Source organism: Oryx dammah, unplaced genomic scaffold, assembly GCF_014754425.2.
Source record: "Oryx dammah isolate SB20612 unplaced genomic scaffold, SCBI_Odam_1.1 HiC_scaffold_6, whole genome shotgun sequence".
NCBI classification, from domain to species: domain Eukaryota; kingdom Metazoa; phylum Chordata; class Mammalia; order Artiodactyla; family Bovidae; genus Oryx; species Oryx dammah.
In genome coordinates, this window is record NW_024070190.1 from 32,817,348 (window position 1) to 32,836,204 (window position 18,857).

At 41.2% G+C, this 18,857-nt stretch overlaps 1 protein-coding gene across 6 annotated transcripts in view; it reads right to left on the bottom strand.

Moving 5' to 3' along the window:
- The window catches only part of SGPL1 (sphingosine-1-phosphate lyase 1), a 51,351-nt gene extending 32,730 nt beyond the window's left edge, over positions 1-18,621 (bottom strand). For 2 of the 6 annotated variants that reach the window (XM_040242539.1, XM_040242545.1), the window contains exons 1-2: positions 18,105-18,236; positions 17,267-17,328 (exon numbers count right to left, since the gene is read on the bottom strand). In XM_040242539.1, the coding sequence (XP_040098473.1) occupies positions 17,267-17,293 (27 nt within the window). In that variant the 5' untranslated portion in view covers positions 17,294-17,328; positions 18,105-18,236. Of the gene's footprint in view, positions 1-17,266; positions 17,329-17,785; positions 18,293-18,543 lie in introns of those variants that run through there. The other 4 variants (XM_040242544.1, XM_040242543.1, XM_040242542.1 and 1 more) reach the window with 4 other exon arrangements.
- Between the last annotated feature and the right edge of the window lie 236 nt (positions 18,622-18,857).

The following is an 18,857-nucleotide window of genomic DNA, read 5'->3' on the forward strand; positions in this document are numbered from 1 at the left end:
GAGGAGTGCTAAACACATCACAATCCAGTGCCACTCCAGGAATTTCCTTTCCATAATTTACACTCTGGGTAGAATATACCTTGGATATATGGTGACACACAGCTACAGAGGCTTCTATTTATTCCAACTTAATCTCTACACTGTGTCTCTGGAAATACAAGAGCTATGAATGGTCATCTACGAAGGCCACTAGCTTATTGTACACCTCCAGGCAAATTATTTCACCTATCTGTGCCTCTATTTCTTTATCTAGAAGGGACACAGAATATTCACGAAATAGTGTCTATGTGTATGTGTCTGTGGGTGGGTGTCGGTGTGATCTATTAAGCAAGGATATTCTTGGTACTGGTGAAACTTCCACCAAAAGAGCATTCTCTCCTTCACATTTTGTTAGAAAACTGAAAATGTATTCTTGTAGAGGAAAAAAACAAAACACTTTGCCCAATGAATGTATATAAAATGATAGTAAAGAATACCATAAATCTTTTAAAAGTATAATATTAAAGGAAAAAAGATCAACTTTAGTGTGAAGATTCAAAGATTAAGCACTTTAAGAAGCTATCAAATAATGATAAAAGTAACCAGACTGCCTCTTTTTCTTTATCCCATTTTCAATCTAAAGGTTTATTCAATAATCCTAAGCAAGACACTTTCGTGAACACTACAGTAGCAGTCTGCCAAATCTAGTAAATTTAGGGCCTGTTGCTTTTTTAGACTGAGTTTCAAACTGTCCCAATGCAGTTCCACAGAAATGTATTTTACAACACAAACTCGCATATATAGCAACAGAAGATATAAAAACAAAACAAAAATTTCCAAAATACTTTACACTTTATTACTAGTGACAGACTTATATTTCTTTTCTTTTTCTTCCTTCTTTTTAAAGGCTTGGCCCACTGAATTGATTCTGCATCCCTCTAAATGGATCATGACCTTCAGGTTTAAACCCAGTGTCTTAGAATAATTTCCCTCCTGGCTTCCTTAAATTCAGAATGTGGTTGTGTAACAGCACAGGAATTAACACTAAGGTTCCACTCAACACAATCTCAGTGCTTTTTATACTCAGGGTTTATTCTCTTAACATTTTCATGAGGCCAGGACTATGAAGTTACAAGAGTCCATCCAAGTCCAAGAAACTCAGAATTCTTGCGTCACAAATTACTTTCCTATCAGCACAGACCTACAGATCTCCCCAATGATATTAACCATTTTCAGTCCTTGAATCCCTTCAAGAGAACATGACTCTGTAAGCAAACTTTGAATAATGGCACCATCCACATCTTCTTTCCCCCTCTCCCCTCCAAAAAACTTCTTTGAGAAACAGTACTGCACTTAATCAACTTCCTAATTATGCAGTGATATTTTTTCCCCATTAAATTTCTTAATTAACAACTTAGACCAGAAGAAGCATTCTAAAAATTACTACCACTCAAAGAAGGTATTTCCAGACCCAAAAGGGATGATGCTTCTTTCCTTAATAACAACCATCCTTTCCATTACAGGGAAAGGATGGTTATGATTACTTCTAACCAGTAGAAGGCACCAAAATCATCCAAGGAGCTTTTCTCAGAACAATCCACCCTGCAGGACTGTACGTACAGAGTGGAGCCCAGAAATATATATATTTTGGAAAATGTCCCCCAGGTGACAGTGACATCCTCACTTGGTTAGGAACCCTTTCTCTACACCATAACATGGCCCCTTCTCTCCTCATCCCCTACTTTGATAAAAGAAATACTCAGCAATTGAGTTAACATATTACTATGCTTAGTCGCTCAGTTGTGTCCGACTCTTGGCAACCCCACGGACTGTAGCCCACCAGGCTCCTCTGTCCATGGGGTTCTCCAGGCAAGAATACTGGAGTGGGTTGCCATTTCCTTCTCTAGAACATATTACTAGATGGGGGTAAAAGACATCCACCAAGCTTAACTGGAAGTGTTAAAGCTAGGGCCCAGCCACATCAATTCCCTGCTCATGGCTAATATTTATTCTTTGGCAAGATACTAGTGATCTAATCTAATCTAACTATTAGATACTAATAATCAAAATCCTCTAGTAAAAGCGCACAACTCAACACTCAATAGTCTTTCCACAAGAGCCCGAAGTCAGAGCTTTAAAGCAGGAATGGGCTGTTGAGGAAAAGAAAAACCTGTTTTACCCAGTCCACCCACTGCCTTAATGTCTTAAAAGCAAATCATACTCTAAAGACTGAGACTGCAATAAGGGTGTGAAATTGAAACAAAGAAAGCCAAAGAGTTAAGAGCTTATTCTTACTTTAATTCTACTCTAAAAATAGGAGGAAAAAAGTTAACTGAATCTGATTCTCCTTCAGATTACATTCTGCAAAACTTCAAAGTACAAAGTAAACAGGTAAGAAAACTCTATTGTCTTTAGAACCTCAAAAGGCATTAAGGTTTATCAGCAAAAACAGATCACAAGCCCAGAGGGAAAACTCCCTTGAGTCATTAAAGAAACTGAGCAATAAACCAAACAGCTATTCCAACCAACCAGGGGTAACTGTGTTGATACAGAAACGTTTGAAGGGAATGAGTCATCATTTCTTTGGAGGTAAAAAGCAAACCATATACTTCCCCCAAAATTCCGCTATGTAAGTCAAATGATCCAGCATCTGAGAAGTTCATCTCAAAACGCTTAACTGTCCACACTTTCCCTTCCAGTCAAGCCTCAACAATCAGATATATATTCTCAGGATTAGTTCACAGGCCTGACAAGACTGACTGCCCTACACTTAACACTAGATTACTTGGGCAAAGCACCTCAACTATCACTGGAACACAATCTTGGCCTCAGAGGAGACAGCCATGCAATGTAACACAGTTGTTAAGAGTGCATTCACAGAAAATTCAAGCTCCTAAAAGTTGGCAGCTACCAAATGGTCGTTGAAAACTTTTTATTCCTTTAGGTCAGGAGCAGGCATCCAGTGAAGACAGATGCTGATTATGTCAACTGTCAACTCTGAGCACCGCTCTTCTAAAATACATCAAAAAAGACATTATGGGGAGTTTCAACCTAGCAGAGAATACTGAGATACACACAACTAAAGTCAACAAGCAAAAGGTACAGACTGAGGGATACAGTGAGTGCTCACTCAGTCGTGTCCAACTCTTTTCAATCCCATGGACTTAGTCCTCCACGCTCCTCTGTCCATGGGATTTTCCAGGCAAGAACACTGGAGCAGGTTGCCATTTCCTTCTCCAGGGGATCTTCCTGACCCAGGGATCGAACTGGCATCTCCCATGTGTTTTGTATTGGCAAGCAGATTCTTTACCACTGAGCCACCAGCGTTTTCTTGGTAAATACGACCTCAGGCTGAGGGAAGTAGGGCAGATGTGGGGGGAAAGCACTCCACAAATTTGAGCACCTAATGTTGCCAAATCTGCAATGAACTCCCAGAGTCTCTTACAGTCAGTAGCTAAAAGACTTACTGTGCATGTGTACACAAAGTTGCCTGTCCAAGGAGAAAAGAACTTCATCATCCTCTTAAGACCAGAAAGGACCCCTTGGATAATAAGCAAGGTCTAGTAGGAATAGGAGAAGGGGACGACAGAAGATGAGATGGTTGGATGGCATCACCGACTCGATGGACATGGGTTTGGGTGGACTCCGGGAGTTGGTGATGGACAGGGAGGCCTGGCATGCTGCAGTTCATGGGGTCACAAAGAGTCGGACACGACTGAGCAACTGAACTGAACTGAGTGGGAATAATCCCACATTCTTCACATAAAAAGGAGAATTCTTGACCTCCCTGAGCAACTGGGGAAGAAGTCAGTCATCTAGGTTTCTCTCTTCCAGTAATTCTTTTACTAACAGGAATATCCACCTACCTTTGTCAAGAGTTAAAATAGCTAGACTTTCCAAATTATAACTAGTTACAGAAATCCCCTCCCTTCAATAACAGTCACACAGCTATTAGAGAGGAGAAATACTGAACACATGCCAAAAGTGTGACCTAAGTAAACCACAAGGGCTACTTCTCTGGAACTTTCTAACAAGTAACACTGTTCAAAAAAATAAACTAAAGACTTATCCCTGGGCCTCTGACTGATCCTCAACTGATACAAACACTTTTAGAATGTCTGCTTTCAAAATCTAGTCATGAAGGAGCTACTTTTTAAAACTGAAGACTTTAAATTTTAAATGAATACTTGGAAGACTTTCAGACTTTTTGGATAATCTGTTGAAAGTGTAGGAGAAAATGTGTGCTTCCAATGAAAAAGTATATAATGTCAAGGACACCCCTCTGAGTTATTGGATTCTTGATTATATGTAAGTTGTTTTACAGGTTTGGGCTTTGCAGGTGGCTCAGTGGTAATGAGACGCAGGTTTGATCCCTGGGTCAGGAAGATCCCTTGGAGGAGGGCATGACAACCCACTCCAGTATCCTTGCCTGGGGAATCCCAAGGACAAAGGAGCCTGGTGGGCTACAGTCCATAGGGTTACAAAGAGTCAGACATGTACAAGCTGTAGATAAGATAGTAATGCAGACTGCTCTTAATGTATATCTGCATGACCAGCAAAGGTTCAATGACCTCCCTTCTCCACTATGGAAGAAACTGTTTTGACTCTATTTGTATATTCATTTTAATACTCCTAAACTATAAATGTATTGGTTCGTTGGACTTCTCTTTTGAACACTGTAAGTAAAAGTGTATTCATTTCATACCTGTAAGAGTGTCGCAACTTTACCTTCTGGGGGAAATTATCTTTTAACAAAAGCTAAATGTTCTCAGTCCCCTATGCTCCCCCATCAAAAAATGCTTAGGAATATAAAATCTCGCAGATAATTACAAAGGGTTCAGGGCATCCTCAAGGCCAGTCCCTGGGGTTATATTCCTCAGGTTAATAACTCCTCTAATATGACAAACTATCCTATTGTATAAAGCAAACCCAAGACTCCTATGTTTCCTGCAGGTGAGAACAAAATAGAAAAACCGAATATATCCACTACTTAAAATTCTTCAGGAAAAGCCTCACGCCTATAAATAAAAAGGAATGACGTTCTGATCCAAGCTACAACATGGATGAATCTTGAAAACATCATGCTAAGTGAAAAAAGCCAATTATAAAACACCCCATAGTATATAATTCTATTTATAAGAAATGTTCTGAACAAGAAAATTTATCAACAGAAAGTAGTCTGGTATTTGTTCAAGACCAGGAGGCTGGGAGGAAGTTACTACTAAAGAGTAAGGGGTTTCTTTTGAAAATGTTCTAAAATTGTGGTGATGGTTTCACAAACTCTGTGAATACACTAAAAGCCACTGGATTGTATACTTTAAAAGAAAAAAAAAACAAAAACTTTATGACTCAGCAATTCCATTTATGTTCACCAAATGTTCTCTCAGCTAAGACTAACCACCTAAATTGTTTGTATTCGCAGACTTAAAAAAAAAAGTCTTTCTGAAAAAAAGTTTCCATATGACCAAAGAGAGCAAGGAGAAGCTTTGCAACTCCAAAAACAGAGATTAAAGCTTTGGGCTCCAAATGAAAGGATCTGTAAGTGTCTAAAAACAATGAAGAAATCTGTAGAGTAATTATGTACAAACTAGACAGAAAGGATCACTACTGTTTAAAGGTATCATTTTGAGAGTTCATAAACAGAATTACTAACTGCTAAAACAATGAAAATTTTTTAAAAACATTTTTTGTGTTTTTTAATGAATACATACTCCAGCCACTATCCAGGATATCTGAAAAGGACACTCACCTCTGAGTACTGTCCTGAACTTATACCTCATCACGACTCCTGTGGACTCTGAGAGTTGTGTTAATAGTGTTTCACAGGCCACTGTTGTATCCTAGAAAGTCTGGATAGTGTTCAAAGGCTTCTACTCTAATTTCAGCTCTAACTTAGAAGCTGTATGACCTTTGGTAGTTACTGAACCTCTATGCAACTGGATTTTCCTCATCTGCAAAAACAGATGCCATTGTTATAATTCAACAAAAAAAATTCACAAGAAAAATAATAATTCAAGGGTTGCCGTGAATCTTAAATGCAGTAAGGTAATGAGCAAACAGCTTCAGATAATATACACTTAACTAAGTATCTGATGAGTGAATTCTCTGGTGATAAACATTTTCCTTTCCTTTTCATAAGCAGCAAGGAAAAGTGACCTTTGCAAGGTTCCAAGCAAAGCCATAGAGGCAGAGCTTTAAGAGGCTTTACAGAGTTTGATTCCCATGCCTATGCTGTATTTTCTTACAGGTGATGCTAATAAATGCAGGTAACTAGTAAGCTGCTCCTCGGTTTTGTAAAACAGATGTTAAGTCGTCTTATTGCCTTCATCAATTGAATTCAATCAGAAGGTTGCAAGTGTCCCCTTCTGTTCCAAGAAAAGCAGATTAAACCAGTTACCTATTAACAATTATGTTTACAGATCATAAACCTGACTTCAGTCATCCAGATAGACTGCTGCTGACTGCTGCAGTCATGATTCGTGGAACATCTAAAACCTTATCAAAAAAAAAGGGCTAGGTAATATAATCCTAGCCTTTCTTTCACTGTGGCTGTGACACACCTCAACCATGAGCAGGGCCACAAAGGCATTCTCATATTTGTCCTCAATTCCGTCCCATTAAAATTTGAAACAAGTATCGATTTGCCTCAGCTCTCTCAAAGACTCAGCAGCCCATTAAGAGGAGAACTCAAGATAGGATCAATGAATTCCTTTTTAGACTTATCAGCCAAAATGCAATTCAAAGGACTGAATTCAAATGCCTTGCAGTAAAAGTCTCCAAAGAGACAGGTCTTCTCACTACCGAGCATGAAGTGTAAATATTCCACAACTCCTACTTAGGTTCCAAAGAGTTCCAAAGGATTATGATTTCAGCCTTGGAATTAACTGCTGCTGCTGCTGCTAAGTCACTTCAGTCGTGTCCGACTCTGTGTGACCCCACAGACGGCAGCCCACCAGGCTCCCCGGTCCCTGGGATTCTCCAGGCAAGAACACTGGAGTGGGTTGCCATTTCCTTCTCCAACGCATGAAAGTGAAAAGTCAAAGTGAAGTCGCTCAGTCGTGTCCGACTCTTCGCGACCCCATGGACTGCAACCAACCAGGCTCCTCCATCCATGGGATTTTCCAGGCAAGAGTACTGGAGTGGGGTGCCATCGCCTTCTCCGGAATTAACTGCTACAAATGGTGTTTTACAAATCTAAACTTTTAATATTCAAAAAAGACCGAGTTTGCTTGTTTTTCCCATCAAATGTCTATTAATATTTACAGACTAGATAAGAACGCAGAGAAAAGAAAGGGCGTAATCACATTTTGAAAGTACCTGCATTACTTCAGCAAAGTTCTCAAAGCTCTCTCCACTGTCTAGTATGCAGGTAACAAAAAGTGAAGACTTTTTGCCCAAAGCTAAATTCAGAAGTTACATATTAAGAAAACACAGGAGTAGCAACTGGTACAACCACTTTAGAAACCTGTTTGGCAGTATACCTCGTGACCCAACAACCGTACCCAACAACTGTATTTATGGTTACTAAAGGATACGTTCAAAAATGCTGCAATGTCACTGATAACAGCCAAAAAATAGAGACATAAATGTTTGTCAATTATAGGATGAATAAATTATGGTATTTCATACACTGTAAAACTGCATAGCAATAATTTTTTAAAAATCTTCCTACATAGGACCATGGATGAAATTCACAGATACAATCAACATCGGAGGGAAAAAGACATTTATGAAAGATAATGTATGTTTCCATTTACACAACATTGAAAAATCTTCAGAACCTCCTATCGTGAGAAGAGTGACCACCTTTGGCAGGCATCTAGTGGGAGGGAAATGAGGAGCTTGCTGCGAGGCTGGACCTTCTCACATCTTGATCTGGGCAGTGAGGACATGTATCCATATGCCCACATAATTAAGACTGGGGCCCTTTACTGTATACAAGTTGTACCCCCCAAAAAGAAAACTCTATTGCCTGGAGAACAGACTTGGCAGAGTGCTCTGAAGTTCCTGCCTCTACAACAGCTAAGTCATTCATTCACCAAAAATTTATAGTTTGCCTACTTCATAACAAAAAGCTCATGTGGCTATGTTATATTAAGTCAAAAAGCATTGTTAGATAAAAATCGTAGCTTACCAGGTAAGATGTAACAATTTAAAATCTATTATGTACCTAGTAAGAAAACATCAAATTATGTACAACAAAATCTAACAGAACTACAAGAGGAAACAGATAAATAATAAGGTGTAAGATTCAAAGAGGCATCCACAAAACAGTAAATCCAAATAATCAATAACTATTTAAAGGATACAACGTCATTAGTAATCAGGGAAATGTGCAAGGAAAGCAATTAGATTTCAACCCTACTGGACTGGTAAATAAATTTAAAACCTTTTAAATATCAAGTCTGTCAAGCTCTGTAGAAACAAGAACTTGCATATAATGTTGCTAGGAGTCACAGACTGTATCAACCTCTTTGAAAAAGTTTGACATTATCTAGGGAAGTTAAGGATATATACTCTTTAGAATCCACCAATTTCACTACTAGGAATAAATCCCAGAAAAACGCTTTAACACTTGTGATCATCTGTCATATACAAGAATGTTTGTAACAGTAATCTTCAAAAAAGTCCCAGATTGGAAACAGTCCAAATATCTTCAGTGGTATGGCAAATAAATTGTGACAATCATGCATTGATTATGCTGTAACAAAATGCTATACAACAATGAAAATGAATGAACTAAACTATGAACTACATGCAGCAACATGGATGAGTCTCACAAATACTAATATAGGAAAACCATCAAAAACAGATATAAATCATTCAATGCAATCCCTTATCAAATTATCAGTGGTATTTTTCACAAAACTAGGACAAAAAAATTTTAGCTTGTATGGAAACATAAAAGACCCCGAATAGCCAAAACATTCTTGAGAAAGAAGAATGAACTGGGAGAATCACACTCCCTGACTTCAGACTATACTACAAAGCTACAGTAATCAAAACAGTATGGTGCTGGCACAAAAAGAGACATATAGATCAATAGAACACAACAGAAAGCCCAGAAATAAACCCACACACTTATGGCCAATTAATCTACGACAAAGGAGGCAAGAATACACAATGACGAAAAGACAGTCTCTTCAATAAGTGGTGGTGGGAAAACAGGACAGCAACATGTAAAAGAATAAAATTAGAAAACTCCCTAACACCATACACAAAATAAACTCTAAATGGATTAAAAACTTAAATGTAAGACCAGATACTATAAAACTCCTAGAGGAAAACACAGGCAGAACACTCTTTGACATAAATTGCAGCATTATTTTTTTGGACCTGTCCCCTAGATAAACAGACACAAAAACAAACAAATGGGACCTAATTAAAACTTAAAAGCTTTTGCACATCAAAAGAAACCATAAACAAAACAAAAAGATAACCTATGGACTGGAAGAAAATATTTGTAAATGACGCTACTCAACAAGGGATTAGTTTCCAAAATATACAAACAGCTCATGCAGCTTAAATATTAAAAAAACCAAACCACTCAATCAAAAAATGGGCAGAAGCTCTAAATAGACATTTTTCCAAAATACACATATACAAGAATGTTCGTAACAGTAATCTTCAAAAAAGTCCCAGATTTTCTGGAAACAGTCCAAATATCTATCTTCAGTGGTATGATAACTAAATTGTGGTAATATTGATTATACTATAATGAAATACTATGCAACAATAGAAATGAATCAACCATGAACAGATGGCCAACAGGCACACAAAAAGATGCTCATTATGTCTAATTATTAGAAAAACGCAAATTAAAATTACAATGAGGTATATAACAGAATGGTTAACATTAAATACTCTACAAATAATAAATGCCGGAGAGAGTGTAGAGAAAAGGGAACCCTCGTACACTGTTGGTGGGAATGTAAATTGGTGCATCCACTATGGAGAATACTAGGGAAGTGTCTTAAAAAACTAAAAATATAGTTATGTGATCCTGAAATCACACTCCTGGACATATATCTGGAGAAAATTCTAATTCAAAAAGATACATTCACCTCAGTGTTCATCACAGCACTATTTACAACAGCCAAAGCATGGAAGCAACCTAAACATCCATGAACAGACGAATGACTAAAAAAATGTGGTACATACGTATAATGGAATACTACTCAGCCATAAAAAAAATGCAATAATGCCACCTGCAGCATCATGGAGAGACCTAGAGATTATCGTATTAAATGAAGTAAGACAAAGACAAATACCATATGATATCACGTATAAAGTGGTGTCTAAAAAATGATTCAAATGAACTTATCTACACAACAGAAATAAGACACACAGACACAGAAAACAAACTAATGGGTACCAAAGGGGACAGTGGGGACAGGAAGGATAAATTAGAAGTCTGGGATTAACATATACACACTACTGTATGTAAAATAAACAACCAAGACCTACTGTGTAGCACAAGGAAATATATTCAGTATCTTGTAATAGCTGATAATTGACAAGAATCTGAAATATAAATGGATATGCATATCTCTCTGTATATGCTACTGCTGCTAAGTCGCTTCAGTCGTGCCCAACTCTATGCGACCCCATAGACGGCAGCTCACCAGGCTCTCCCGTCCCTGGGATTCTCCAGGCAAGAACACTGGAGTGGGTTGCCATTTCCTTCTCCAATCTCTCTCTCTATAAAAATGTATATACATGTAACTGAATCACTTTGCTGTATACCAGGAACAAACCTAACATTATACATTAACTATACTTCAATTTTTTAATGGTTAAAAAAATACATATAAATCCATTTGTAGCAAGTTGAAAAATAAAACTAAAATTGGGGATGCACAAATAGGTGGTAACACAATTTTTTTCTTAAACAGCAAGGGAATAACTATTCTCCAAAATCAGGATAGTAGAGTAGTATCCGTAGAGGAAAGGGAAGGAGATGTTACCAGGGTGGGGAACATGGGGTTGGGGGTAGATATTCTATTTCCTAACCCAGGTGGTAGATACATGATTGTTTCCTTTATTATTATTCTTTAAAATGAGAATAAGTGCTTTACTGGGGCTTCCCTGGTCTCTCAGACAGTAAAGAATCTGCCTGCAATGCAGGAGGATCCAGGTTTGATTCCTAGATCAGGAAGATTCCCCTGGAGGAAGAGATGGCAACCCACTCCAGCATTCTTGCCAGGAGAATCCCAGGGACGGGGGAGCCTAGAGAGCTACAGTCCATGGGGTCACAAAGAGTCAAACATGACTGAGTGACTAATACTTTCACATGCTTTATACAGTTTTGTTTGTATAATAAATTAAGAATACAGGCAAGCTCTTCTCCTTCCCTTTCCTCTACCTGCCAAATGAAACGCAAACCTGACAGCTCAAGCTCCAAGCAGCTGTTCTGACCCCAAAGGGATGCACTCTGAGCAGTGGAACTTCCTCAGAGAATTAGGAATGGTTATCGGTCATCAACTGTCTACTCTGGATTTCTCTTACTTTAGAAAAATTTACTTCTATCTTAAAAATCTCTGATACTTTAGATTTTTCTCTTCTATTCAGCCAAACCTAATCCTGATACATTCTGTGATTTGAACAAATAAAAAACTTTCTAACAATTAAAGCTGTTCGACAATGGAAAGGACTCCCCGACAAAGTCTTCTGCACCCACTCCTGGCCAGGCATTCTAGGAGGGCTTCCCACACGGCAAGGTAAGTAGCAATGAAGGGCTTCTAAAGGCCCTCTGGCAATTAAGACTCTAAGGCTACTATGTTAACAAACTGGCTCTGAAGTTGTGGCAACTGTGCTTCTGAATCTATGCCTCTGTTATAAACGAGAACATTTCTTTTCTGTAATGTTCCCTGACCTGCGTTCTTCAAGACTCTGCTCAAACACTGTCTTCTCAGCGTATCTTTCAAAACTAACCTGAGGGTTTCCCTGGTGGCTCAGTGGTAAAGAATCCACTTGCCAATGCGGGAGACACGGGTTTGATCCCTGATCCGGGAAGATCCCACATGCTGGGAGCAACTAAGCCTGCGCACCACGTGCCCTAGAGTCCCTGTTCCATGACAAGAGAAGCCACTGCAATGAGAAGCTCAAGCACCACAACTAGGGAGTCAGCCCCTGGTTGCTGCAACTAGAGCAACGAAGACCCAGCACAGCCAAAAATAAATTAAGGAAAAAACCCCAGAAACTAACTTGACCTTGATTTCAGCATCCTGGGCATCCCGATCCTCTACCCAACCTTCCCCAACTCCATTACGTGCCTCATGGGGCTGTCCTCTCAATTCAATCACCCAGGTCCCCATGTCCTCTGGCTGCCAGTTGGGTAACCTCCAGCAGAACATCTGAGGTGTTTATTTCCCTGGACCCCCTCCTGCTGGGCCACTGTTCGGAAGTGGCTCCATTCCCACAGCTTACCCTCTCTTTCAAGTCCCTCTCTTGCCCTTTCAGGCCTAAGAGAGCTAATCGCTCTTAACACCAACCCCGCTGGTGTTCCCTAACTCTGGGCACTCAAACTGCTGGAGTGCGCCAAGAGATAACAGACAGATCCAACAAATTATTTTCAGCCTGCACTGTTCCATCTTCCCCAGTGAATGGCTCCTTTCTCTCCCCTTATCCCTTAACATGGTTCTCTTCTCTCAGTAATTGCATTCTGTGTGTTTCCACAGGTGGACCGATTCACTGCAAATCAGTTCCCTATGGAAAAGTCTCAATCCCAAGCTGATTCCCATTTCGGCCACCAATGTGAACAAACTGCCTGTAATATCAGATTGTGCAAAACCTAATTAGGAAGGTATATGTTACTAAAAATTCCTGACACACAGACTGCAAAGTCAAGCCAAAGACTAGGATTTGGGGGTTATCTATTTATAACTTCCCTTTCCTTCACACCAAAAACTGGAGAAATTATCATACTTGTTATTATATTTTGCTTTATTTACAAAATTAGAACAACGTCAAAACCAGTGCTCATCCTACAACGGCCACTCAAACTGTCAACAAAATTTCAAATGTCCTGCCTGTCCTCCCTCTCTTCCAGACAAGCCTACAAATAAGACATCAGATGCAAATAACAGAAATGAGCTTTTACTGTCCATCTTTCAGTTTATTGCTTAAACTCCATTACAGAGTCATTAAGAAAGCACCTCTGAAAAGGATTCAAGGGTCAAAGATAAAGCTCTAAGATCTGGAAAGATTTGATTTTTGAACGTGAAAAACAAAACTGAGATGTGTTTACTGCTTCCGAATCAAGAAAACAGTGCTGCAGAAATGCAGTAAAAGACAGCATTTCTTAGGAATTTTACCATGCTTCAGAAAATTATGCTCTCCAATGTATATTCCAAAGTAGTAGAGCTTGATCCATGGGCAAAATAACCCAACTATCACTGTGCTTATGCTCACTCACCTTAGTCGTGTCCGACTCTTTGCAATCCTATGGACTGTAGCCCTCCAGGCCCCTCTGTCCATGGGATTCTCTAGGCAAGAATACTGAATATCCAGGAAATATTCCTGACCCAAGGATTGAACCTGCCAACTCCTGCACTGCAGGTGGATTCTTAACCACTGAGCCACCAGGGAAGCCCTTAAAAATGTCTCTGCTGCTGCTGCTGAGTCGCTTCCGTCGTGTCCGACTCTGTGTGACCCCAGAGACGGCAGCCCACCAGGCTCCACCGTCCCTGGGATTCTCCAGGCAAGAACACTGGAGTGGGTTGCCATCTCCTTCTCCTAAAAATGTCTCTCAGTTCAGTTCAGTTGCTCAGTCGTGTCCGACTCTTTGCGACCCCATGAATCGCAGCACGCCAGGCCTCCCTGTCCATCACCAACTCCCGGAGTTCACTCAGACTCACGTCCATCGAGTCCATGATGCCATCCAGCCATCTCATCCTCTGTCGTCCCCTTCTCCTCCTCCCCTCAATCCCTCCCAGCATCAGAGTCTTTTCCAATGAGTCAACTCTTCACATGAGGTGGCCAAAGTACTGGAGTTTCACCTTTAGCATCATTCCTTCCAAAGAAATCCCAGGGCTGATCTCCTTCAGAATGGATTGGTTGGATCTCCTTGCAGTCCAAGGGACTCTCAAGAGTCTTCTCCAACAAATGTCTCTAGACATTGCCAAATGTCCTGGGGCTGTGGCAGGGAAGGGAGCAAAAATTGCTCCTGGATGAGAACCTCAACCCTAGATAAACAACTATCACTGAAACCCCACCCAGCACTACCACAGTGCATACAGTAACACTGGACCATCCCTTTAGACAGGTCTAAAACCTAGACTTAGCTTTACAAAGTATCTTTTTCTTAAAATCTAGGAGCATTTTGCAACTCTCAAAGTGATCTAGCCCCTGAGCACTAGGAAGGAGGAGAATATGGATAAAAAGAATGGTTGCTAAAGTGGAGAAAGACTGCTAAAAGATTTCCAGACTTGAATTCCCTCTGAAAGCATTGCAATTCTCAGATGAATGAATCCACTTAGTCGTTTTATTCTCTCTGAGACATAAGTGGAAAGTATTACAGTCCATGGCATAAATGAGCAAATGGAAAAAAGGCAGGCATACTATACCTTAATGAAATGAGGACAAAAATCAAGGGCGGGAAAGCACCAAGGGCTGACAGCCCAGGAGTCCTCCTCCGGAACCCTAGGCTTGTTACACATGGACTCCAGTTCACCTTCAAGTTATACTGCCCTCCACACAGTGGTATTCAACCCTATCAGACCCAATGCCCTCTTCTATAACTAATATTTCATAATGCCCTTTATTATGACATGAAACTCAAAGAATATAACATTATACCTATAGACATAACTTTTAAAAATGTCAATATAATGCCCCAACTGCAACGTAAAAGAAAACAAATATGAAGATCTGTATAATAAAACATGTATGTTCAGACAAGACTAGATCAGAAGCCAAAAGCACCCTCCCCAACTCTTCCAAAGTGCCCCCTTAGAGGGCAGAACTATTTCACTCCTGCTCCACACAAACCTGCTCTCAACAGCCACAAAGTTCAATAACTTCTTTGCCTTTCCGTGAAGACAACTTACAGGTGGCTTCACAAAGTAGACAAGAAAGAGGGTTTTTAAGACAGACTAACTGTGGTTAAAATAAAGCTCCACCACCTCATTGCTATGATACGCTAAGTCTGGTTTTTCATCTATAGAAGGAGAATGCCAGCATATTTTTCAAGGAATTTTAGGAAAATTAAATGAGTACGTAGAGTATTTCTGCACCTAATGCATAATATGTGCTTAATAAATGTTAGCTATCAGACTTACATTATTACTCCTGAATCCACCTCTTACTGTATCTTAGCTTATGCCTATCTGATTCCCCCAGGAGAAAAGATGGATGACTGGATATTAATTTAGCAGAGATACTCTAAAAAGGATGCATGTACAATAAAAGTAAGAAATTGCATCATATAACTTGCGAGGTTGTTTCTAATTCTGAAATTCTACCATATGCTGCCCTATGCTGAGGTTATCTTCTATTAACTAGAGTCCTTTCTTTCCAGTTAGAGGGCCAAGAACATGGGTAATGCATCACACGATACAAAGCAAGTACAGAGAAACACCCTGAACTCAGATCTTGACCAAACGTTTATAGCATCCTCATTGAAAACCCAGCCCTGGTCACTGGTTCTTTACCATTTAGCACAGTACAGTCAAAGAAAGAAGGACAATTTTTCCATCAAGAGCACCTCAAGCAACATGTACAGTGTCTTCAGAGAGTGATGATTCTCACGGGCCAGCTGTTATTTATATGATTTAATTCCTTACACCAATGAGCAAAGCAACACCTATAAAAAGCTAGATTTTCAAATGAGGAAGTGAAAAGCAGTAGCAGTAGTTAGAGAAATACCTCAAAACAAAACCGATTCCAAAGTTAATATTCTAAGTAAAAGCACTCACTGCTCAGACTGCTAAAGGAAGCCCACAGGCCCAGGAAGTAATACATACATCTCTGGGTATGGAGTTATATCTTACTAACATATAGGAATCTTAATTTACATATACATACTAATTTATAAAAGAGAAAGAAATTACCAATTATTGCAAGGTGCTAATAGTGGCTATTTCTGAATAGCGGAATTATTGGGGGCTGCTTCCTTTTATTAATAGCTTCCAATTCTTCTAACATAACTGCTCTTGTAATAATTTAATATTATAGAACACAATTTATTATCTACTGACAATGTATGATATTTGAGGCAAAAAAAAAAAACAAAACTATTTTAGGTGAACCCTTCATCTGAATCTTGGATAAACCAAGTACTTGTCTATGTCTCCAAAGTCATCCTTGCTCCTTATCACAAACCAGAACTAGTCACAACTTGGTTGACCTCTCAACTTCTCCTGCAGACCTTAGAGATTTTGACAGTACAGGACATCAGCCATGGATATTTAAAAAAAAAAAAACTCACTACTAGTTTCTGCCAATTTCCCAGTGGCAGCTATCAACTCTCTGGGATAGTGACATCGAGAGAGGGAAAGGAAATGTTTTCAAATCAATGTCTCATCACATTCAAAGATGTAACTTATTAAAAACTAAACACATTGCTATTTGAAAATCATGGGTTCCTCACAATCCTCTCACTAACATCCTCTATGAAAAAAATAAAAATCAATAAAGAACTTCTAGGGAATCTACAAATGTCCCAAGAATAAAACGTCATTTTGGTAAACACTCATTTGGCAATTCTATTTTCCCTGCTCACTGGGAAGAAGAAAAAAAAAAACCAGCACAGAACGATCTCAAGAGAAGAGGGAAAAAAAACAGCCTCTACCAAAACAGGCCAACTCCTCACCACAACAGAAGAAAGTAAATTCAAACTAGCTCAATTCAGCAATTAGCAACTTATTATATACAGAGCACCATGAGAGGTGTTTATCATCTCTAAACAAATAAGACAAGATATCTGCCTTCCAGGGAATAACTCTAGCCTGGGAAACTAACACTTATAAACTAATATATGGCAGATCCAGACAAAATTTCATTGACGTTTTAAAACGGTTCTGGTAGTATACGAAGAGAGAGATTAAAACCAACTGCGAGAATTTTGCAAAAATTCTTCATATTCATTAAATAAATATATATATTCATACATTTATTTCAGTCACTACCCATCTAATCATTAAATCCAAAATAAAAGGAGGCAGAAACTCTCAGCTATCAAAGGCAAGCATCAGAGATTAAATCTACACACTCATCCTTTGGACTAAAAATAAAACACACTGGACAAGTGCCTTACAACAAGAAAGATATTTGGAAAAGGACTCACCAACGACATTAGGTCTGTGCCGGGCATTTTCCTCTCCCAGACGTCCTTTCAGTGTCTCCCCTCTGCAAAAGGGAACCAGGTTTGTTTACTTCAACGCTACAAACTGTCCGGTTGGCCCGCCTATATTCGCCAGAGCTGCAGAGAAATGGTTCTGTTCCCTCCTTGGAGAGCTCAGCTTTCACACTAAAGCCCAGCACCCCAACCCAGCGAATTAAGAATCCTGCTGGCAGTCTGCTTCCCTCCCGCCGCTAACCAAACGCCACCAGAGCCAGCCCCCCTACAAAAGCAGTTCCCTTCCAGGTAGATACCAGGGAAACGCCCAGCCCGCAGCGGACCGAGGCATCGCGGCCCGGAGCCCCGCCCACTTCAAACTAACCCGGCGGACCAGCGGCCGCTCCAGGCAGACCAGCCCCAGGGTCCAGCCTCCACTGGCCGCTCTTCAGAAACAAGCTGGCCTCGTTCTAGACTTCATCCCTCCCTCCACACAACCCTTTCCTCGCCGGGGAAGGATCGGCAAACCTGCCCACCGCGAGACCACTCCTACCGCGCCCGCGAGTGGAGTTTCATATCCGGCTCCGTCTCGGCCCTGGCGCGAACCTGGCATTCAACTCAAGACCTGGGGTGGCCTGCGCCCCTACCCTCAGCCCGAACCCGAGCCCGCCCCGAGGTGCTAGCCCCTCGGTCCGGCCCGGCCCGGCCCGTCCAGCAGTCCTCACCCCCTCCGCATCAGGACCCCCCGCCGTCCCGACACTCCTCCTCCGCCCCGGCCAGGACCCGCCTCCCATTCAGTCCCGACTCTTTCCAAACCCAAACCAAAGCCCTCCTCCCCAGCGCGGACCCGTCTTCTTCCTCGGGGTCCGCGGCGGCCCAGTAAACCTCCCCTGCCGGGAGCCAGCTCCCGCGCTCCTTCCCTCCCGACACCCTCTAGCCGGCCTTGCCTCTCTTCACAGCGAGACCGACTCACCGGCCGCCGCCGAGATTAAAGATCCGGCCGCCGGCGGCCCCCCCCCCCCCCGCCCCGCCCGGAAATGGCCCCCGCGTTGCCCCCCGCCCGTTCCCCCCCGCCCGTTCCCCAGCTCTGGCGTGCGCGGCCCCGCCGCCGATCACGCGCACGCGGGGACTCGGGCGCCGGGCCCGCGTCCCCTCCAAGCCCCAGGGGGCGCGCGCGCCTCCTGCTGGCCTGGCGGGGGCGGCACCAAAGCCCTCCTGGGAAGGTGGAACGAGCCTTCCGCATAAGGTCCCCAGCTTCGTCAGTCTCCTTTTTAAAACCAACTTACTGGTCACTTTTGGTGACTTGAAGCCCCTGAGAGAGTCAGCCTACAGAGCACTGTACAAACTGATCCAGAACGTCGATTCAAGATGTGTCTCTAGAGAGGTTTCTGGGATTTCAGTGAGTGACTCAGAGATTTGCTCGTCTCCTGAGACTTCTATTGAGGTCAACGATGCGTGAAGAAAAGCGACAGGAAAAGGCTCCTTATTGGAAATGTCATCCCCATCCTTCCCTCTGCCCACAAAAAGGGAGAACAGGGACTATAGGTGTTGGGCAAAAATTCTACCAATACTACTTTATTTTCATGAGCAATGTTGGTGA